General features: G+C 39.5%; 1 protein-coding gene across 1 annotated transcript in view; it reads left to right on the top strand.

The window, feature by feature from the left end:
• ATXN10 (ataxin 10) overlaps nucleotides 1-23,499 on the top strand; it is an 88,695-nt gene that overhangs the window by 21,227 nt on the left and 43,969 nt on the right. Inside the window, exons 4-7 of the mRNA XM_066319461.1 lie at nucleotides 3,927-4,023; nucleotides 4,898-5,062; nucleotides 15,826-15,906; nucleotides 22,881-23,046. Of these exons, the coding sequence (XP_066175558.1) occupies nucleotides 3,927-4,023; nucleotides 4,898-5,062; nucleotides 15,826-15,906; nucleotides 22,881-23,046 (509 nt within the window). The remainder of the gene's footprint in view (nucleotides 1-3,926; nucleotides 4,024-4,897; nucleotides 5,063-15,825; nucleotides 15,907-22,880; nucleotides 23,047-23,499) is intronic.

Raw genomic sequence — 23,499 nt, 5'->3', positions numbered from 1 at the left:
AAAGGCTGAGGGAGCTGGGGCCATCCAGCCTCCAGAGGAGCCCCAGCTGGGAGAGTCCCTCATCCCTGTGTGTCCCTGGGAGCAGGGAGGGCTCAGAGCAGGGCCCAGGCTCTGCTCCAGGGGGCCCAGCAATGGCACCAGAGGAACGGGCAGGGACTGAGCCCAGGAGGTTCCACCTGGACATGAGGCAGAACTTCTTCCCTGGGCAGTGACCGAGCCCTGAACAGATTGTCCACAGAGGGTGTGGAGTCTCCTCACTGGGGATATTCCAGAACCATCTGGGCACAATCCTGTGCTCTGGCATGCCCTGTTGGAGCAGGGAGATGGGACCAGATGAGCCACTGTGGTCTTTTAGACCATATAATATAATTGTTAAATGGCATAATGTCAATATAGTAATTAAATGAAAAGCATGCACTAGAGCCTGGCTCAGTTGTTCTGTGATAATAAAGGACTGAAAAGAAGGGAGGGAGCTGTGATCTTGAAGGTACTGAACTGCTGGAGTGCATTTAAACCATCCTCATACAGGGCCATCAGGTATCAGCTGCCTCACCATTGTCATGGGTGGCCTTCAGTGACTAAATGATCAGTTTACATGTAGACAAACATTTAGGTGCCAGAATTCATTAGGTAAAGAGTCAGTGTTTCTGCTTGTACCCTTTGCCCTGTTGTATAAAGAGGTTATTTTTGTAGAACCTAGGAAAGTCTCCCTAAGCCGTTGCAGACTGGCTGTGAAAGCAACGTGTAGTCTGTCTTTACTAAAGAGCACCAGCTTTTACAGGAGCTATTGAGATCTCGGTGAGGGAAAATCTCTTCAGCTCCAGCGTTCATTTGTGTATCAGAATTTACATCTTAGTACATGCAATTTCACGGTGGTTGACCATCAGGTTAAAAATACTCCTCTTGACCACACACAGAGTAACCTTTTTTTCAAGTAAAATTTTAGCCATGCTGATAGCTACAGAATTGTTTAAGACACTTGTTTTTAGCTTTGTAAAAATCTGTACATTTTTGGGAATAAGTGAAATTGTTTTGTGTTTTTCTTTTTCCATCTTTTTTGTTTTCCTTTTCCTTTCTCCCTTTTCAGAAAGCACATGGCTTATTGATTGGATGGCAGAAGGGAAGTCTGTCTTCATCAGCATCTACATTTTCTTGCTTTTGCTGTAAGGACATGGAAAGTCCATGGAAGGAGATTGCCTCGAATTGTACCAGGAGAACTTCACATTAGATATCAGGGAAAATTTCTTCCTGGAAAGGGTGGCCAGGCATTGGAATGGGCTGGCCAGGGAGGCAGTGGAGTTACCATCCTAGAAGTACTCACAAAAGGCATGGATGTGGTACTTGAGAACATGCTTCAGTGGTAAACATGATGGTGATGGGTTGAGGTTGGACTTCATGATCTTACAGGTCTTTTCTAAGCTTAGTAATTCTAGGGTTCTGTGATTTTTATGATGAAGAAATTCTTAAAGAGGAGAAAAGCAGTATTTGTATTGTACAGATATCCAAGCATACCTTCATCATATGTTGTATCAGTCAAGTCCAATAGAAGTAAAACAGAAAAGAAAACCATGGAAATTGAATGCTAAGAAAAGATTTCGATAGTTCAAAATGCAGTACTTCCCTTTTGTTGCAATGTTTGCATTTTTTGACACACACATACCTCACTGTGAATTAACGTGTCTAGTTGGATTTTTAGGGAGTTTCTTTTTTAAAGCATAAATACCATAGTATAGATTTGCAATGCTTGGATCAAAATTCACTGTTGCTTGGTAGCTTGTTGCTAGGCTAGTACATTTTACATGGGGTTACATTTGGAGAGAAGCACTGCATGAGACATTTACGTATCCCAAGACCACCACCTGTGGAGTTTTGGAGGAAATGTTTTGGTTTTTCTAAGCACAACCATACAGATATTGCTGTGATGTGGTTCAGAGAACATGCTGTGATGAGCTACTTCAGGTGTAGTGTGATGACTTTTTCATGCTGTTTGTTCCTCCCCATCTGTGCTTTTCTACCTGTGACTGCTGGACAAGGGTGTGTGACCTTGGGTGCTCATTTCTGTTTGTAGAATCACATCTTCCAAATTGCTGAGATGCATCATGTGAGATTACTTGTATGGTGAAATATTGCATTATCAAGGCATGCTCTTTCTCTGCTTAGTTGGGAATAGATGTGATAGGTTTTGTCTTATGGAATACCCACTTGCCCATATATTGATTTGTGTCCTCTAATTTGAAGAAAAATCTTAACTCTTAACTGGTTAAGAACAGGCTGATGAAAATGATTTAGTGATGAAAATGGTTTTTTCCATAGGCGTATCCACAGAACTGTCACCTTTTTCTGAATCCTCATTCCTTGTTCAGGACATCACTGCTGGATAAGGGCGTGTTGGTTGGTTTCACAAATACTGAGAGTCCACTGTGTGATTAATGGAGAATTCATAGCTATTTATTATTGTACTGTAAATGTGTTCATGGCATTTCCTCTTTGTTACAGTAAGAATTGTAGCTTTACAAGATCTTGAACTTTTTTCCTTGGTCTGTAGAGCATTTTGGACAGACTAATCTCTAATAACCAACCAATTGAAAACTGAAAAAGGTCAAGCAAATTTGAGGGAAATATTGGAATATAGTCAACCAACCTTATGTTTCTTTGGGAGACTTTTCTTATTACTGAATAGGTAAGGAATCCACCAAGGGAAATGATACTCTCTTCCTAGGATTTACAGTCTAGTTATTTTTTTCTAGCAAGGAGGTACTTCCATAAAATATCTGCATGCTCATACTTGCTGTCCTTCAGAAACCTCCATAGTCAGCAGGATGGGAACCAGATGGGTGGGAGAAGCGGAAGCACAATGATGAGCAGAAAATAATAAATCAGTGCAGATGCGCAGGGGGAGAGAGCAGAGATCTTAAGAACTGGAGGAGAATATAATTAAAGGTGCATTACGGAGAATACATAGATATTTCGGGCTTAAATATATATATAGAGAGAGTGAAAAAGAATTACTTTTTTCTAAGCCCAAGGGACCACTTTTTAGACTTGCTTTCTTGTTCTCAAGAGGACATATGCCTAGACCTGTCTAGGCAATCTGGCTGCCAGCTGGCACAACAGCTCAGCACCTTTGTAAGGGACCTAATTTTAGATTTGCAGAACCTAGCAATACTAGCTGCCTCCATATGTATTAATTAGGCTGTTGTTTGTACTATTTGTTAGACTGAATATAAACATTTAATTTCAAGTTTCTTTGCCAACTTATTAATAAGGGCCAGGCTATTGAGAGCTGTTGATAAGGAAAAAAAAAAAAGTTTTAATTTAATGAAGTCTTCGGTTCATGCTGTTTTTTTTTATGAATTTACATCTTTTGGTGGTTGCTCTTGGATATTAATTTATGTGGAGAAATATCGTTTTCTTGTATTTTAAATCTGTATTGAGAGATGGCTAAAAGAAATCCTTTGGAGTAAGAGCAGAAATCAGCCATATAAAATTCAGTGTCAAAAATTGAGGCAGAGCTATTTGAAGAGCTGGCTTTCATTTTTCTGGGATAGAAATTTTTGTATAGAAGGTATTGAGCACATCATAATAGTCTATAATGATTTGTCCAGCTAACCAGAATATAATGTGAGGAGCAAGGACCTGTCAATTAGTTCTTGTAATCACTGGTAACTGGTGTGTAATACTCAGACAAGTCTTGGGTGTAATTCCAAAATACTTCATAAAATTACTTGCATTACAGGAGAGAAAATGCAAATATACATTTGCAGTATGTACACTGCTACAGTACAGTAGCAATTAAATACTGCACCTAAAGATTCCTGCAGATGGATTCTGAAGTGTGTATATGGAATATTGAGGTATATCACTTTTGTAAAATTTATTGGTGTTGCTTTGAATTGTTATTAATATATTTTCTGAATTTCTTTCAGCTCTTCGTTGTAGTCTCCAGTTTCTTGGAAACATTGCAGCAGGAAATGGAGATTCCCAGAATAGCATTTGGAAGTGTGCTTTCCCAGATCTCTTCTTGTAAGCATGGATGCGGGTTTTTTTCCTAGTGTCATTTCTGTGGTTGTATTCAAATCTTTTGTACATGATAGCTGTGCCTTTGCACCATGAAACTCTGAAAAATAACTCTGATGAGAATGGGCTGGTTGAGACCATATCCTGTAGATTTTTTTTGTTAGTCAACCGCAGGAGTCAGAACCTTTAAAAACCTGCTTATTCTAAACTAACAGTGAATTGATTTAATTTAACAAAAACTGGAAGAAAACTATTTTGAATTACAAGCTTCAAACAAAAGTTTTATTTCAGGCATGTTTTCAAGCAGTTACACTTATTTCCAAGAACACAGCATTTTCTTTTCTCATGTTGCTGATGTGCAGATCTGTCAGTATTGGTGGATCAGATGTAATCTATAAAAGTTCCTTAATCTTCATCTCTTTCAATCCTTCTGCCCCCTCCTAACCTCACCAGAATATCTTCCTGGGGATTTAATGACATACATGTAAGGAAATATTACATAAACTATTTTGTGCAGACACATGACAACGTTGTTGATGGGTTCAGCCAGATTTTTTGTAGTAAGCTGGTAACAAATGCACTTTGGTTCAATTTGATGATCATTCTCCGTGGGTTTTTGGACCCCACTCATCAGCACCAGGTGTAGGAAAACCTTATGGTAAAAAAAGCAGTTCCAATTTAACATTACATTTATAAACTTCCTGTCAAGTTTGACCTTCAGCTGTGAGTTGGATGTTTTTCCTTGCAGGTGACTTTTATCCTTCTTAGGCAACGGCAAACTTGTGGTCCTCTAAAGGACAATTGAGTGAGCTCAGTGCCACTAGTCTGTTTTTCCAGGATCCATTTTAACTTGCTCTTAACTCCTTATTTTCTCTTGAAGGACATGCCTGACATACAGTGATGAGAAAATTGTCACCTATTGCTGCATGGTCCTGTTCACCTGCCTGAATTCAGAGCGAGTGAGAGAGCTGCTGGATTCTGAGAACTTGGCTGTGGCTCTTCATGTCCTGAGAGCCTACAAAGAACAGTTGGATTCTGAGTGGTCGTATGTTATTCTTAAATTTTCTTTTTCTTCACCTCTTAATTAGGTGTTTTTCAGTTGTAAATCACTGTATTAAAGTATCTAGACTTGTGACACTGCAAAGTAGTAAATGAAGATCTAATAAGAAAGTAGTAGTTTATAATAGGGATAATTTTCATGGTAGTTTCAATGGCTGTTTTGATTGTTGCTAAAATAAGACTCCTTTTTTTGTTGAGGACATAGGGATTTTCAAATCATGGTCTGTTTTTCTTTTTTTAATGAAACAGGGTTCTGGAATGCGAACTAATTTATACTTTTGTGCTGGTTTGTGAAGATTTTTTAAAGATAGCACGGAATAGTCTCACAGACAGGTCATGCTAGGAAGACTTGTATGTCTAATCCTTATGTGTGCCATGTAAAGCCTGGGGGTTTTGCTTTTTTCCTTTTTTAACATAGCCATTTTCTACTGCAATGTGCAGTCATTTTTATACCAAAACAGAGAAGACTTTTTTTGTGAATCTTCATTTCATAGTTCAAGAGCACCTAATCAGTGGTTTTATCCCTCTGAACTTTTATATTTTTTACTAATGGCCATTCTTCTAAATATTGTTGTCAGTTGTGCCTTTGAAAAGTGTGTTTTTGTAGCATTCTTCTTAAGGTCGTGTTTAAATTCAAAATTTAATTAGGAAGAATGGTGTTTTTAGAAGCGATATGAAAAGACTCAACACAGACTTAAGATGATTGAATGAAAAGTAAATGTCATTTTATAGGTTTCTTTTGTACCAGAAAAAAAATGACCTAATATTTTTTTGTGGCTGGGCTTTTTTAATGGCAAGGGCAATTTGCTTAGGGCATTAATAGTTTTCAAAAAACAAGCTGTAAATTTAGGGTCAGACGATGAGACTTGGGTTTCAAAAGTGACAAACTTTAGTTTTGTCATCTGTCAATAACACGTGTAAAGTGTTGCTTTTCAGATAATTATCCTGATTATCCTTATATTTTTTCAATGTATTGGAGATACATTGAAATTTGTTTTGACTGAGGTACCAAAGTTATAGTGGTAACTATGTTTTGAGGGTAAATGCAGAATAAATGTAGCATTGAAATAAATGTTGAGGGATGCATTTCCCTGATCTCTCTAGTGTGAAGTAGATTCAGTTTATGTTGTGGTGAAGATGTGTTACCTCCACCATGGATGTTTGATGTGGGTGGGAAATGGTCTCTTTTCAGGGTAGTCTTGAAATGAAAAAGGGGCAAACCCTAACATTGAAAATTTGCAGTGGTACTTCAGCTCTCGCTGAGGTACATCTACATCCCAGTAGGATTGCTGGAAGGAATTTACTTGGCTGTGGTATTTGCAGAGAGCCAATGTCCTGTTGTTCCAAACCTGTTGGAAAGGTTTGGGTCTCTTTTGCCACAGCTGGCAAAAGTGCAAAGCAGCCAGTTTATTATATGTCTGGACTGAAATACAGATTATTCTTGGCAGTTATGCTCACTGTTTACTTACAAGTGACTGAAATTAGGATGTTTTTACTTAAAGTTAAAAGTACCCATTTAATTCCTGCCTACCTTCTTGTCTCTGAGCTGGAGCATCTGATTTCGTGCTACAACAAATAAACGACTGCCGTGTGTGTGTTTGTTCTGGGCTTTCTTGCTGTCAGTTGCTGCTTTTAGGTGTTGGAACTCTTTATTTTAATAACTAGGTAAGTTTTGGTCCTAGGCAGAACTTCTATTCGTTATTTTGTTCCCTTTTATTGTGCACTGAAATTTGTGAAATTAATATTCCTCTAAGGCAGTATCCAAGCATTCCACAAGTAAACAACTGTGATGCTCAAACTATTTTTCAGTTGCTGCCCTGGATTGATAGGTCAGAGAGAGGACATCCAGGATAAATATTAGGATTTAAGACCATTGGCTGAAATGTAGTCTCTCCCATGGAGTCCTCACTACTCCATTTAGCTAGCACAGTTTGGGTTCTCTAATCCTCACCCATCACAAGAGTGCAAGCACACCTTGCAAGTCTTTATTTTGATGAGCTGACAGTTCTTTCTTGTTAATAATCCTATATTCATGTTTAGAGTCTAATTTCCCATCTTCAAGTTGGAAAAGTCCTTAGGAAAAGTTCAGCACAGCACTTCTGTAGACAGTTTCTAGCCAAGGAAATCTGAGATTATTCTGAGCAGTTCCTCAGAGCTTCTCTTTTAGAGGCAGCAGTTGCAGAACTTTTGCTGTTCTTCTTTTGTCTGCCATAAAATCCTCTCCTTGTTAGAGAGAGCAGAGGAAGGGTCTTTAAAGGCTGGATGTAGCTTTCTGGAATTTTCCTGTCACTTTTGCCTACTTCTCAAGTCACAAGATATTTGGTAGAAGGCTAAGATTTTGGGTCAGGAAAGAGGGAATACCTCATACCCAATACTGAGGCATTGGGAATGTCTGAGGCGTTGGCTCTGCTTCCTGAGAGAGGTGGGTCATGGGAAATAAGATCTCAGTTCAGCAAGCTCTGATTCTAATCAGTGATGGAAAGCCAAGTCATTCACTTCCTAAGCAGTTTTTGAAACAGAGAAGAGCTGTTTTGCAGATCAGCTTAATGGAATTTCTAGACTAAGCACTGATGCAGTCTTAAAATGTGTTTGTAGATTCACAGTGTAACAAAAAATTTGCCTTAGAACTTGAAAGAATGAGAGGTAACGGTGCTGTGATGCACATCTAAGTGTGTTTCTTGAGTGATACACATTCTGTTAAGTATTTTTGTGGCATGCTGTGAGCTGAGAAATAGTTAATAAAGGAGGAAGTCAGTTTTATAAGGAATACGCTGGTCAAATTTTGCGTTCAGTTCTTCTGTGATCATTTCTCTGGATCAGGTGGTCGGAAGGCTCATTTCATTAAACTTGTGGTTACTTGTCAGCCTCAGAAATGCTTCTATCTCTGCAATCTGTGAAGCTGGAGAATGCAATACACGCATTTAATAAATATTCTAATGATTTAAGAACTGGTGCATCCTTCTCTTTCTCTTTTAGAAGCTTGATCTTCTCAACAGCTCCAGGATTATTTACATATTGCTCTCTTTGCCATATTTAATGTTAGATGCTGAATGGCATATTTAAATAATATTAATTAACATACATTAGACAGTGTAGTTTTACATTGCCACTAAATTGTATTCAGTGCAACTCCTGAACTTGTGTCAGGCTGTACTGTAATCTTGAATTTTGGGAGCTCATCTGAGGTTGCTGCTGCTGACTCTCAAGAGCAATGATCTGAGGAAGCAGGTGGTATGTATCCCCAGCTGAGGTTCTTAAAAATATCTGTCTGACTGGCTGGTACTTTTTCATAGCTGGGCTTGTGGAGAGTGCCCAGAGCTTGCTGCTTTGGAAAGTTGCAAGGTGTATGATGTTACAGAATGTACTTCAAAGAGTAAGTCTTTGCAGAGACACTAACTCTGCAGAAACAAGTTTGCTTCCTTTCTTGGCTCTGATTTCTGGCATACCCTAATTAACTGATCCTATCTCCTTCACGGTTCTTTGCTGTGCAGTTGTCTTCTAGAAAACATGCTGCTCTTCACAAAGTGAGCTGCTGCCTGAGCTTTTAGCTGAGGAATTAACACCACCTGTCTGTGGTGGGAAATGTGCTGCTCTGGCTTGGTGCATCAGGGACCATTCCTCTCTCAGCTTTAGCCCTGAAATTTTACTCTTTAATGCGGCCTTCCCCTTTTAGGGACCAGTTTCTTCTAGTTTGCTCTGCTTGAGATCACAGTTGTGGATTAGCATTCCCTTTAAAATGTTTCCTTGCACATAGAAAGTCTTTAAACCTCTAAGTTCAGTTGTTTCCACTTTCTTGTGATCTTTTATTTCCCTTTTCTCCTAGTGTTACTTCTTTTTGATCTGTTCCTAAACAGCAGCAGATCTGTCTCCTAAACTCTTACTGGTTTTTCTGCATCTGTTGGGTCTGCTTCTTCCATCCTTTATTTCTATTCAAAGAGATGAGCATGGTTTTCAAGCCCTTGTGTGACAGTAATTTATTTTCTGTGTATCTTCCGTGTTTCCAAAGTATCTCTAAGGATACACAAATTTAATTCTGAAGCTTTGATGTACTGAGTTGAGCATAAAGAATTGTAGGATGGTATGGGTTGGAAGAGGCTTTAAAGCTCATCCAATTCCAACTCCCTGCTGATAAGGACAGTAGAACAGCATTTTACTCACTTGATAAGGATAGCAGAACAGAACAACATTTTGCTCTTATCAAATAAAGGGAACAATGTGGCCTTGGAGAAGCAGACAAAACAGCATTCATGCAAAATGCAAGCAGGATGCCAGCTCAGCTCTGCAAGGCTGACAAAGTGGTAGTTATGCAAAACAATGATATTGCACTTACTCGAAAGTAGGGGTCAAGGAGCAGCCACCTAAAAAGGACACTGGATGTTGAAGGGGAGATTCCCAAAGAACCATATAAGAGCTTCCAATAAGGGATGCAACTCTGTCAAATTAAGTCAAGGAAGTTGCTCATGAATATTTAATTCAGTGTGATAAAAATTCTGTTCACCTGTTGCTTGAGGCACTCAGTTGAAAGAAGGATCCCCCTGGGTGCTTATTGCTGCCATAAAGAATGCCTCCTTTAAACTGTCTTAGAAGGTTTCTGTTAGGCCAATTTCGGTATCAATGCCATTGGCAGGGAGACCTTCCACTATCCCAGGTTGCTCCAAGCTCTGTCCAGCCTGGCCTTGAACACTTTCAGGGATGGGGCAGCTACAGCTTCTCTGGGCAGCTTGTGCCAGGGCCTCACCACCCTCACAGGAGGAATTTCTTCCCTATATCTAATCTAAATCTACTTTCTGTCAGTTTATATCTATTCCTGCTTGTTTTACCATTATAATTCCTGATGAGAACTCCCTCTCCAGCTTCCCTGTAAGCCTTTCAGATACTGGAAAGTTCTGTGAGGTCTCCATATAACCTTCTCTTGTCCAGGCTGAACAGCCCCAACTCTGTCATTCTGTCTCCATAAGGGAAGTGCTTCAGTCCCTTTATCAACTTTGTGACCTCCTGTGGACTTGCTCCAACAGTTTAAATGTGTTAATGTTTAAATATCTTAAACACATAAGCAAACCTGCTCCATAATCTGATTTTTGTTCTTGTGCTGCTTGCTTTCAGCAGCCACTTCCTATCAAAGGATGCTGTCAGGAGATCGGACATATCCATCTTTTAGGAAACAAAGCTAGAATATAACTGTTCAATAACTGAAATGTATTTTCTACTCTGTTTCTGTGAATACTACCAAGTGAATACTACTGAGACCTGAAGAGCTCTCTGTTACAAACTCCCATGCAGTTCCAAAGAAATGGTCTATCTTATTTTTTTTTTCAGTAATAGTTTTTCCTAAACACACGTAGAGAGCCTTTGGCTCTGGAAAATTGTGAAGCCTTTCAAAAGTTGTTTCTATGTGTTTCCACATATGTCCACTCCCTCTTGGGTTTGTGTTAATCAGGAGCAAAGTATGTCACACAGTGTAGAAGGTACAGTATTTGGAACAGAAACCAACAGAGAATGCCACATGAGATCTATTTTAGAATGTGAACCTGGAAAAATATGTGTTTTATAAAATAATTAGGAAAAAGTAGTACAAAAATTGCATTATAATTTATCCTAACCAAGATCAGTGTGTGTTCTGAAAGCTGTTTATTTTAGAAATACCTTGATGGCTCCATTACAGATGAGAGTATAGCTTGTGTAATCAGTTTTTTTCAAGTGTGTGCATGGGGAAGTTCAGCTAATGTGAACTAAGTTCAGCTAATGTGCATGGACAGGGAAAGCAGGTTGTATTTTTGATTCCTGAAGAGCAAAGGACAAAAATCTTCCATTTTAAAATAAGAGACATAATGTGCCTTTTGTGTTTTAGAAAAATGTTATTAGGAGTGTGGTCAGCTGTTTGGCATTGAAGTAAGTTTTGCTGAACATCCACTTTCTCTTTTTGAAACCACAGCTAAATGATTACTGTAAAGATTAGGATGTGGGGCTACCCCTCTCCAGTTTTTTTGCCTTTAGTTTTTTTGTCGTGGCATATGGAAAGATGTGTGGACAGAAACTGGTACCCCTGTGGCAAGGGCACAGATTTAAAGGCAAGGATAGAATTCTTCAGTCCTGCTCTTTTTGCTTAATTAGCATGATGAAGAAACTTTTTTTTTCATCGGGCTGGCAACTCAGATTCTTCTGTCAGACAGTTTAGGATGTTGTCCACCCCCTTCTTCTGCTCTCCAGAAAGTAATTCTTTTTTTAGTTCCAGGAAAGTTGGAGTTATGTTTCAGGTTCCAAGTTCAGCTGTGGTTTTAAATAGTACCAACACTTGGAAAAGTTTGCTTAATTTTAGAAATCTGAGTAACTTCTACTTTCTATTTGCAGTAGCAGTGAATTGGCAAAGATTTCCTCAATCTTTCAAAGCTCAGCCTCATACATTTAATTATCTTGTCACCTCTTTCTTCTTGTGTATATTGTGGAGAGGAGAGAGCAGGAAGTGCTATTAGCCATTGCTAATCATCTTGCATTTTTTTCTTGTTAGCGCTTCAGAAAAAATTATTTCTATTTTACATACAAGTTAGATTTAATCTCTTTAGAATATTTCAGATGTAGCCTTCAAATTGAGTGGCAGTGTATTCTGAATCAGAGAAATACTGCACTTAATTTGAATTTAGGCTTCTAGACCTCAGAGTTTACTTGACGGGGAGTAGGGAGGGTGCTCTCACTGTGGGAATGCCTTTGGAAGATGGAAGGATGTTCACTGTTCTGCTTGGTTCAGCACAGGAAAGGAATATTGTGATGTTTGATACTAGAAATATGAAAATGTGTTCCTTTATTCTCCTCCTGATTGAGGAGTGCTGGTGTGGGAATGGGGTGAATTACCTCTTTTCTGGTGATTTTATGACAGCACATGTTCTATTTGTTATTAAATAGCTTATACTTGGAATTGTTTATTTAAATGGTTTTGGTAGGGTTCTTCTATTCTTATGCAAGGATGAAATCTACTTCATCTAAAATATGCTCTGATTCCAAATAATTCCTCATGAGGCATATAGCTTTTTTAGCATCTAAAAAGGGTGATGATAGGAATTTGAAAGTTGGCTGAAAGTAGCTGAATTTTCTTCTTTAGTTTTCTTCAAAATGCGGATGATCTATTCCATTTGTTTGTTAAATTGCAGTAAAGGGATAACTATTTAGTTCTTACTAAATATTTTGGATAGAGTGGCATTATTTTAGGGCAATGAAAAATGCTTTTGGTTTAGAGATTGAAAAAGAAGGTTGCTGATCAAGTAGATCATTGCCATGTCTTGTTCTTTGTACTTGGAAAACATGTATGGGGTTGTCTTCCTCTTTTCCTGAGACTGAGGAAACTGTTCCCTAAATTTGCTAATGGGATAAAATCAACTTAATATGGAGCATGACATTTTTTGATAAAGTTGATTGCTTACACCCAGCTTTGATTGGAGCAAACTTAATCACCATCTGGAATATACTGAATGCAAATTTAGCTCATACCACTTTGTCTTGGCTGCTTCTGAGCTTCAGTTTGGTACAATACACCCCTTGTGCTGTTATACAGTCTTTGAACATCTCCTCCTGTATTTATCTACTATGGAAGCACTTCATTTTTTTAGGATTTTAGCCAAACAGTTTTTAGAGTCAAGAAAATTGGCGTATTTAACACTGTTCATTTGTTACTGTGTTACGATTGCATAACAGCTTTAATTTTCACCATTTCCTTCACTGAATTACAGTGGTCTTCAGTTTATTCCAGTGGTTCTAGTGTTGGCCCCCAAAGAGAGTTTAAGTCTCCTACCAAGGCCTTTTGTGTATATTTGAAATGCCATGTTCAGTCAGTAATCCAAAACTGAATATCTTTTATATTTTAGAATTATGGATGATCTTATTTTTCCTCTTCTTTTCCTGTGCCACAAATGAAAAACAGGAGAGCTGAGAGGACTAAAGATAGTATATTGAGTGTGCTGCATCTTTGCTTAGCTACCTCCAAAATTTATGGGCATGGTGTAGGAGTTGGAAGTGCGTTACTTCACTATTAATTCTTCTGTTTTCTCTTGGTGATGATGCTTGTGCTCTGTTCTTCATGATGCAGTAGTGGAGAAAGTGGATAAGGTAAAAGAGACACTTAAATACAGAAGCAGATACTTTATAGAATCACAGACTAGTTTGGGTTGGAATGGACCTTAAAGCCCATCTCCTTCCACCCTCTGCCATGGCCAGGGACACCTTCCGCTATCCCAGGTTGCTCCCAGCCGTGTCCAGCCTGGCCTTGGACAATTCCAGGGATGGAGCAGCCACAGCTTTTTGTTTTCTGAGATGTTTCATCTCACATCATGAAACCAGAATGTAAGAATTAGAAATTTAGTCTCAAATAGTCCAAGCTCCTCAAGCAGTAGAGATCTAGTCCACAGAATGTGCAAAATTTGTGTGAGGAAATCCAGGAGCAGAGACCCAAGTAACAGCTGAACTATGAGCCTTACACTTTGCAGAAGTGATCAGGAACATGAGCCTCGCAGCAGCAGATCTTGTTCTGTGATAATTATTGATCATTTTTAATTACAATACAAATAGTCAAGAAGGTTTCCTCAACATAGTCCTAAACATGAAAATTAAGCTTTAAATTTGATAGTACCAATTGCAAAATGGAAAAGTCGGGCTTCAGGCTGTCTCTTTAAATGCACTTTTTACTCTCTTGCATTGTCAGCTGAAGTTTGTACATTCTTAGGCCAAGTTCTGTGTTCTGCACAGCACTGATCTGTGCTATTTTCTTCTGCTGCTCCACACAAAAGTTTGTGGTTCTACTTAAATCCATGGAAAATGAAGTTGGTTGTGATGATTCTGAGCATTTAACTGTGGATGGCTGTGAGTTGTTAGTTCAGGAACTGTGGAGGAGTTCCACAGTTCCTTGACTGCCCTGCTGATGGCTCAGCTTGGGTGTTAGAGCTGAGTTTTGTGCAGCTCAGCTGGACACATTTGTGCTGCTGGCTTTGGGCCAGTCTTTGTGCTTTTTGAAATTTGTATTGAGAAACTCTTCGATCAGTGCTACACTCCTCAGCATTCCAGTTTTAACTTGATGATTCCTTACACCTCTGCATGTTTTTTTCATGAATGAATGTGCAAATATCAGTAAAAAGAAGTCCAGTAGAAAATAGTTTTTCTTCCTCCCACTCTTAAAAATGTCGAGTTTTCAGTAACTGAAGCAGATGATAGTTAACTCCACATTTACTATTAGAAATATAATAGCTATTAATGCTTTGGACCTTTTATTTTCCTATTTTCCCAATTGGCATTTGAGTACTTGTCCAAAAAATACTTTATTGCAGCTAGAGGGCTTCGTTGTGATCTTCTTATTAGCTGTGTAATAGATTAGAGTTATGCAAAATAAAGGCTGTCAGCAAAAAGAAAACTAGAGAGGAGGTGGAAGGAGTATTGAAATTGTTTGGTTTTAATATTATTTTAGCTGCTCTTTCTCTGTACCTTTATCAGCTCAGAGGATACTCTGAGACTTACCTTGTAATTATTGTAGCCTAGACATGCTACTTTGAAAATGCATAGTCTCATTTGTGCATTTGTGTGGACCTGTGCAGCATAAATATCACCACTAGTGCTCCTGGGGATGTGATATGAAGAGCTAAATACTTTTACCTTCTTTGTGTTTTCTCCCATAATGCCGGGAGTATGAGTCTGGGTTGAAATTAAATGACTGTCACCTGCTATGGACTGCTGTGGATGGTTATTGGTATAGCAAATGATGTAAATACTGGCATTTGCACAAGGCCACGGCTGACCATATTTTCCAGAGAAAGTATAAAGATGAAAGAATGAGCTGTTGCCAGTTTTGGATAGATTTTTCTTTTAAAGAGACTCTTTTTTGAGGAAGGTTGTTATCATTGATCCCTTGCAATATTTTGGTGAAGAGAAAGAGGGAACCAGTGACTGGTTTGTCAACTTTTGGTCATTTGTTAATCTTTCTGTGTTCCAGACAGAGACCCCAAATATGGTGTGAGAAAGGGAAGGAGGTGAAAGGAAGAACAAAGCTTGATAATTTATTACAGAATATGCTTCACTGTATTTTGGCTGGCAAGATCCTTGTGTTAAAGTTGGGGATGTCTTCTGCAGGGCCAGGAGTTGAACTCAATGGTCTTTGTGGGTCCCTTCTAGAATGTGAGACTGTAATTCTGCATCTACCTGCCTTGTAAAGCAAGAACCTAGAATTAGTTCTCAGTTTAGGTCTCTGTTACACAGGGAGGGTATGTTTTTGAAGTTGCAGAAAGTACTTTGCTAAATTGCATCTGACAGAGAAGTTCTCATTTGCTTTGATGCTTTGTCAGATTGCCTTTTTTAAAGAACAATCTGTGTAATATTTGGGCATTTACAGACAGTGTGGGGCTTACAGTGCTGTGATGAATAGAATAATAATTTTCAGGCTTGAACTTTGGCTTTTTGCTTAGGTGCATAAACCATTGGATGAATGTTTCATTGTTTGACTTGTAGTGTATTTAACTGGCCTAAGACTCCAGCCAGCTTTCCTTCAAACATGTGAGTAAAAGTGAGCTGAACTGATGAGAAATTGTCATTGCTATGTTAGGGAAAAAACTGCAGGACAACATGGAATTATTTTGTGCCCATTTGTCTAGTAGCAAGTAGGACCAAAAGCACAATGCACCTTCATCTACAAGTGAAATTAACTAGCACCATTTGGAGTAAATGTGGCTTCTGCTTTTACTTTTACAGCACCAGTAAGACTTTCTTTTTCTTTTCCTCTAGGTTCCTGATTGTTACAGAACTTTTTCTGAAGTGTCCAGAGCTGGTAAAAGCCCTCTATGCCAAACTGAGCAATCAAGAAAGGTAACCCCAAAACCAATGCGGCTTTTAGTATTTAGCATTCCATATAGAGTATCCTGTTCACATGATTGAAAAACTGTGTGGTTTCATAGTTGGCACAAAATCTCTAAATACATGTTTCTATGTCAGTAATGGTTTTAAATTGGTTGGTTAACATTACAGCTTAGCCACAACTGGCAGTGATTTATGTAGGGTTGCAGAATCCAGGTTGGCGCCATTACTCGGTAAAGAAATACTTCACACACAAAAAGGGACAGGATTTCATGCCTGGGTCTTGATTTCATAAGAGCACCACACCCTGCAGAGGTTTACAGCTAGATTAGAAATGTCCTCAGCTCTTCATCCTTCTTGTTATGTTATTTCTTGTTATGTCAAGAAATTAGGAGGAAGCCTTAAAGAAAGATGGAAGCGTGTCATACTGGTTAGCAGAACCTGCAAAACATACAGGAGCAGATGCCTGTGATGACTTAATCTTTAATATTTCCATTGTTGAAAAGCTTCAACAAACCTGCATCTTGAAGAAGCATTGATAGTTTTCCTTCAAGTGTTTGAGTAAATGTGTGCTGAATTGATGGGAAATGGCCACTGCTATAATGGAAAAATGCTCATTGCTTTAATAGAGAATTGAGAAAGATTAAAAAAAGTATTTTGTTAAGACAATCAAATTTGGGAAACACTGCTAGAATTCTACAGCTCCTCCAACTGCTTGAAAATTTTGTGGTCTCATTTATGTGTTTAATGTGCCTGTGTTGCTCTGCATCCATCCAGGGAAGCTGCAAGTTCCTTTCTAGTTTTTGCAGGTGAAAGATAAAGCACTGAATAAAACAGTGATTTTACTTTTTTTTTTTTTTTTTTTTTTGGTTTGTGTTGTTTCCAGTGTTACCGCAGATGAGGGTTTAGGCACTGACTGGAGATTATAAGAAAACTGAAAAGATGTCAGAAAAAGAAAAAAATGACAAAGAAAAAATATGCAATCAGTTTGAAATGTAAATAAAATATTATTGTATAGGGATGGGATGGCAATGGTAAGGAGGGAAATACTGTTTTCCTCCACAGTTCAGGATGACCAAGTGGGAACAAATCTGAGCTATGTGCTTAATGTACCGGAAGGTAGGTGCTGTGTAACTGTTTTAAGTGAATGAGCTAGATTGAATTCTTTTGGGGAATAGCATGAATGGCAGTTTGCATGTTTTCATAATGCCTTTGAGGGTAGCCAGGGCTGGGTTAGGGTGTTCAGCTGTACTTAAAGCAGTAGGTGTAACCAGTTTCTAGAAAGGTCACAGCATACTACAGATGGTGATTAGATTCCTCTCCTCAAAGGCTTTTGATGTAGGCATGACATAGATGATCACAGGTGGGATCACTACTTAGAGCATACCTGCAGAATTTATTATCAATCACAAGAGTTCTGCCAGTCAATTCCATCAAGTTTTTCAAAAACGTAATCACAGTACAGTGTGTGATGAATTGGACACTGCCTAATTTACTGACAAACATATGGAAGTGCTGTAGAAATCATCTTTTTGCATCCAAACTATCGAAGAATACCCCACCTTGGCATGTTCCTAGGTAGTGTTAGCGTATTTAAGAATGCATTCTTTTGAGGTACATGAAGAGACAAATCCAATTCAGATAAAACCATTTTGACTGCCATGCACTGGAGAAAGAAGTAGCCATAAACCCCAAAGCATAGGGAATTCATTGTTTCAAAACGAGACAAGGAGTCTTCACCTGAGGCATTGTTGTGCTGGGTGTCCAGTGAGTCTGGTCAAGTCCTGTAAAGGAAGAATGGACAGATGTGGTATTGAGGTGTCTAGGGAAGGCAGCTGGAACTCATGAATATATGGTAGCTCTCAGTTACAGTATCCTCTGTCGTGCACGTTAAGTACAGGTGGTTTAAATGCATTTGCTGAAATGAAATTAGCTGTGCTGAGGAAGTTTGCACATATGCCCCACTGGTGGTGACTCTCAAAGCTGGCAGTTGCCTGGAATGCCCAGAGTGTCTGTGGCTATGCAATATTTGCACTATTCACAGTATTTGGACTATTCAGAGTATTTCCTGCAGTTGAAATCCAGTGCATTTGTGTTATGGTGGTCATGGTGCCTGCCTCAAAGCAGCTCTTGTACAAGTGGATCAGGAGTTTGAATTTTCAATGAAAACAAAATTCCTGTCTTGTGGATAACTTTCTCTTGCATTTCTTAGAAAGTTTAATGTGTTGCATGTCTGAGTGTGCAAATGGCCTGAAATAAATCCTGTGTTAATGTGATCAGGTTTTTGTGATCAGATCCCTTTCTCTGGAAGGGATTATTGTAGAAGAATACGGCCATTGAGCTAAAAGAGTGTAGATTTGTGAATTCTTTGCCAAATTTGAGATTTTCCTGCACGTGTGTGCAGGTATTTGGCAGAAGTATTTAGAAAAAGCCTGATTTGCATTCATCCAAGGTAGCCTTGAGCACGGACACTGTAAGTTCATGCCTTGCTTGTCTTAATTACATTATAAAATCTTCAAAAGTGAGCACATCTGTTGTTGTCCCTTCTAAAAAGGGGTTTTGCTTTAATTAACACCATGAAAAAGTGCAGCTGAATAGCTTCAGGTGTTTTTAAGATGCTCAGGTATTTGCATCTCTAGGTTTGATTTTAGAGTTGTCAGGTGAAGTGTCCTGAGTGAAGGATGCAGCCATTGATGGATTTGCCTGCCAGGAGATGGGCACTCAAGTCCTGTAAACAGCACCACTTCTTGGTCATACCCAGCTACCAGCTACCATTGTCAGTGCTTGGGATGGTTTTTTCCTGGCAATGCTCACAGAGAGAGAGTAGCTAAAGGTAGCACTGAACTATAGTTGCTCACAAAATTTACCAGGTTTCATTGAATATGATGCTTGGAAATATCTTTTGAAGATGAAAGAAGTGAAAAATTTGAGGAAAGGCCTTATTTCTATCATGGAACCATTGCTGTCAGGGAAGTGCTTCAGGAAGGAGAAGCTTAAGCCACAGAGGAGGAATGTCCCAAGTGTCTGGCCCTTGCTAAGAGATTATAAACAAAGTGCATTTATGCAAACATTGTTTGATGCTAAGAAAACCAATAAAATTGTACACTGCTAGTTTTAGGCTTAGTGTGGCAGCATTTTACTGTGTAGTAATGAGCTTCCAGATTTAAATTGCACTTGAATTCTGTGGTTTATTTGCAGACTATAGCAGACAGAAATTTGTTTTACTGATGACTGCAAATACCTTATAGTAGCTGTTCTAAGTTCATGCCAATTTAGTCAGCTTCAGGAAGAACTGGTTTAAATTTGACTAGGAAAAAAAAAAAACAACTGCAAGAGATTCACAAAGGGTTTTCTTCAGTGATGCCTAAAGAAAAGAAAGATGACATGGCATGATTATTTCCAAGCAGAAGTATAATTGTAAAATATAATACACAGAATGAGATTTGAGATACTGAACTGAGTATTACAAAAATCCAGCTGGTACTAGCAGTTGTCATATTTTTTGTATTTAGCTGCAGGCAGACAAGTAGGAAGAAACACTGTCATTTGAATGCCTCAACAATTGTGAGATCATTTAGAAGAAATAGGCAAATTGCATTGTCTGGAAGAACTAACTTGGAAAAATTAGTGTGAGTCTTGAAAGAAAATTGAGAGAAACAATAGAAAAAGGAATGCAAGGGAGCTTGCACCAGAAAAAAGCACATTGCTCTCAGGAAGCTATTGGCAAAATGGCAAGACTTTCTTGAAATTCAGGGAAAGATGGGCATATCCTGAATGACTGTGCCTGGAAGAAAACTCAGGAAAACAGTTTGACTTGAATGCCTAAAGAGACCAGAAAACTTCAAAAGAAATTGCATTTAAGTGGTGTTTTAATGAAGGACTGCAGTTGTTGAAAAAGGCATCTGTTCATACTGCAAGGGGAAGAGTAGTGCAAAAAAATTTCCCTATTGGCAACCATTTAGTCTATTTATTGGGGTTTATGGAGGTGGTGACTCTTCAGTTTGTTTACAGAATGATTGCTTGTCAGTTTTAAACATTTGTTATTTAGATTAATGGTGCAAGAAGCCCTGACTAGAATCCTGTCAAGCAGAACATAGATTTTGTTTTGGGTTCATGTATTCGCAGCTACTTTTCCTTGCAGCCTGTCAACTGCACACAAAATTGTGATGCACTGCACTTCCAGGCTCAGCTGTGTGTAGCATCACACAGTTTCAGTCTCTGCAGAGCCTGAAATGACCATCTACTTCTTGCTGAGGAAAATGCATCAGTATTGAACCAGTCCATCCAATTGCTTCTGTCAAAACACGCCGATGCTGTGCGCTTTCCTTCTCACCTACTCATACCATCACATTCTGTCACTCTTGCAGCCTGAATCTAAACTAAAATGCTTCCATCTCCATCTTGCAAAGACGCAGATGCCAGTGTATTGGGTTTGCATGGCCTGGTTTTGGTAGCAGAGGGATTTCAGGGGTGGCTTCTGTGAGAAGCTGCTCGAAGCTCCCTCCATGTGTGGCAGAGCCAATCCCTGGCATCTCCAAAGATGGACATGCCACTGGTCAAGGCTGGGACAATTAGAAATAGTGGTAACACCTCTGTGATGTTTCAGAAAAAAGAAAAAAAGAAGTTTTTGCACAGTTGTAATTGCAGCCAGAGAAGAGCAGGGTGAGAATATGTGAGGCCACAACTGTGCAGACACTGAGGTCAGTGAGGAAGGAGGGGGACGAGGTGTTCCAGGCACTGGAGCTGGCATTCCCCTGCAGCCCCTGGTGCAGCCCATGGTGAGGCAGCTGTGCCCCTGCAGCCCATGGAGATCCATGGGGATGAGGGATCCACCTGCAGCCCATGGAGGAGGCCCATGGCAGAGCAGGGGGATGCCTGAGAGGAGGCTGTGACCCCGTGGGAGGTCTGTGGAAGAGGAGCCCACGCTGGAGCAGCCTGTCCCTGAAGGACTGTACCCATGGTGGGGTGACCCAGGCTGCAGCAGTTTGATGGGGACTTTAACCCACAGGATGGACTGACAGTGCAGCAGTTTGCAGGGATCTGTTGCCTGTGAGATGGACTCATGTTGGAGAAGCTCATGGAGAACTGTCTCCTGTGGGAGGGACCCCACCGTCCTTTCCCTGAGTAGTGGGAGAAATGGTGATGAACTGACCATAACCCCCATTTCTCTGTCTCCCTTTGCCATTGGGGTAGGAGATAGAGCTGGGAAGGAGAGGGGTGGGAGGAAGGTGTTTTTAAGGTTTTATTCAACTTCTCATTATTCTGCTCTGATTTTGTTAGTAATAAATTTAAGTTGTATCTCTAATTTTGAGCCTTTTTTGCCCATGACAGTGTTTGATGAGTGATCTCTCATGGCCCTTACCTAAACCCATGAAGCCCTTGTGAAGTTTTCTCTCCTCTGTCCAGCTAGTGAGGGGAGGGGATGAGAAGGAAGTGAGAGAGCAGCTTTGGTAGGAGCCTGGCATCTGGCCAGGGTCTACTCACTGCAGTACTGGAATAATTCCTTTGTTCATCAAGTCTGTGACCAGCCTGTGTTCTTAGTTGAGCATATGCTTGAAAGACTCTAGTGAGTCTTTCACCACTTTCAAAGTGGTGAAAACTAACATGTCAAGTCCAGCCCTGTGTTAGGGGCAAATGGCAGATCTGTGGGTTTGGGGTTTGTGTGGGATGCCAAATGGGAAAGCCTTTGGTCAGTGTGGGGTGTTGGGGAGCTGAACTCTGGAGATGGATAGGATGCACCCAGCTGTAACCTGCAGAACAAACAGAGCCCCTGAGAGAGGCTGCTCCAGCCTCCTGTCCGGGAGAAAATGTGCCGGCAGCACTTCTGTGCTGCCATGTTGAAAAAGCTTTTTGTCCTCCTTCAGGTAATAGTTTAATGCAGCAGTATTAATGACACTGAAAATTAAGTTTAGCAAGAACTAAGTAGCTGTTTTGTGATTAATAGACATGGATTTTTGAAGGTTAATAAAGCAGTGACCGAGCTTTTTCCACAGAAAAAGACATTTCTCTTCGTCTTCTGACAACCTGCTTGGTAAATTCAAAAGAAAAAGGGTTTTTACTATTCCATATGTTTAAATGTCAGTCCTTCCATCTGAATTTGAAGTACTTCACCGAAAGAAAAGCCTGAGCTGGCTTTTGAATTCATTTAATAAACAGTGTTCTTTCAGTTTGAGGGAATGACAGTAAGACTTCACCAGTCCCTGTGCGCTGGACTGGGGCAAGGACCTCTGCCATGTCCAAGTCCTACTTCCACAAAGTGCTTCCACTTTGCCCTGACAACATGAAAGGACGTTGGGAATAAAATTACATTAAAGCTGTTAAAAAACCCAACCCAAGTAGATTTTATAGAGCAGCTTCATTATGTATCTACTTACTTACCAGCTTAGTACATTTAATATCTCTGACTGGGTGCATGAGTGATTAACTTGGATTTGCTTAGTCCATCTAGTAACAATCATAAAATGACTATAAAGAGCAGAGTGTGCATATCAGTTTTTATTTTCCCTGTTTGGCTCAGAATTGTTTTGGGGTTGTGGGTGAGAGTGAAGGACTGTGAAGAGTGAAGGCAAAGCAAGGGCTGTGAAAACTTGTGTTTTTCAAACAGAAGCTGTCAAATAGTCTGTTTATTTTGCTGTGTTTAACAGCTTTTTAGAGCTGGTTCGCTGGAAATTTTAGATATGGGCAATATGCAATCTCAGTAATGGTTTGTTAGAACATAAGAACTTACAAATTGAAATAGACTTGAGAAAAATGTTGACAGTCTGGCCAGATTGTATTAATTGAATGATGAATTAAGTTAATTCTGTGCAGAAAAAAACCCAGGAGACAGAAACTGATTGCCAGTATTCATGAAGCTTGTTAATTTTTAAAATTCCTCTCTGTTACTAGCATGATAATTGTTTTTATCATTTTAAACTACTGCTTATTCTATTCATTATTTTATGTGGCTCAGTGAATCTGATGAACAAATTGTGTTCTACCTCCAGAGTTACTTTGTTGGAGCTGATGATGGTGAAAGTAAGTGACAAGAACTCATTTGCCAGTGAAAAAAGTAATGTGTTTGTGAGACACGCTGACTTCCTTGCAGTCTGTTTCCAAGAGAAATGTGGAGCTGTGCTCAAGTTAACTGCTGCAGCAGATGCAGAGGATGAGGTATGACTGATAACCATTTTTATGTACTAGAACTCAACGTGATAAATCCTCCTCGTCACTGTTGCCCAAGGGGCACACCTGACAGTACCTTTTGCAGTTTATGTTGGGAAAGCAATGACAGAGCACACAGTAGAGTCTGTAGGACAGCAGCCAACTTTTGCTTTTGATTTGAGGATGGCAAGGGATATGGTACTTTGAAATAAGTCTATCCCATTGTTAACTATTTCAAAATGTAAAAAATTTTCAGGTTGTCACATATTTAAATGTTTTATTATCTTACTAAGGGTCACTTCTATAACTTATTTGAGTTGTTAGTTGTAATTTGTTCACATTTAGAAGGGCATGTAGTGACAGGACAAAGGGGGATGGCTTCACACTGACAGAGGGTAAAGATAGATGTTAGGAAGAGATTCTTCCCTGTGAGGGTCGTCAGGCTGTGGCACAGATTGCCCA

The sequence above is a fragment of the Sylvia atricapilla genome, chromosome 5, assembly GCF_009819655.1.
Source record: "Sylvia atricapilla isolate bSylAtr1 chromosome 5, bSylAtr1.pri, whole genome shotgun sequence".
NCBI lineage: Eukaryota > Metazoa > Chordata > Aves > Passeriformes > Sylviidae > Sylvia > Sylvia atricapilla.
This window is presented reverse-complemented; position numbering and strand designations above follow the sequence as displayed.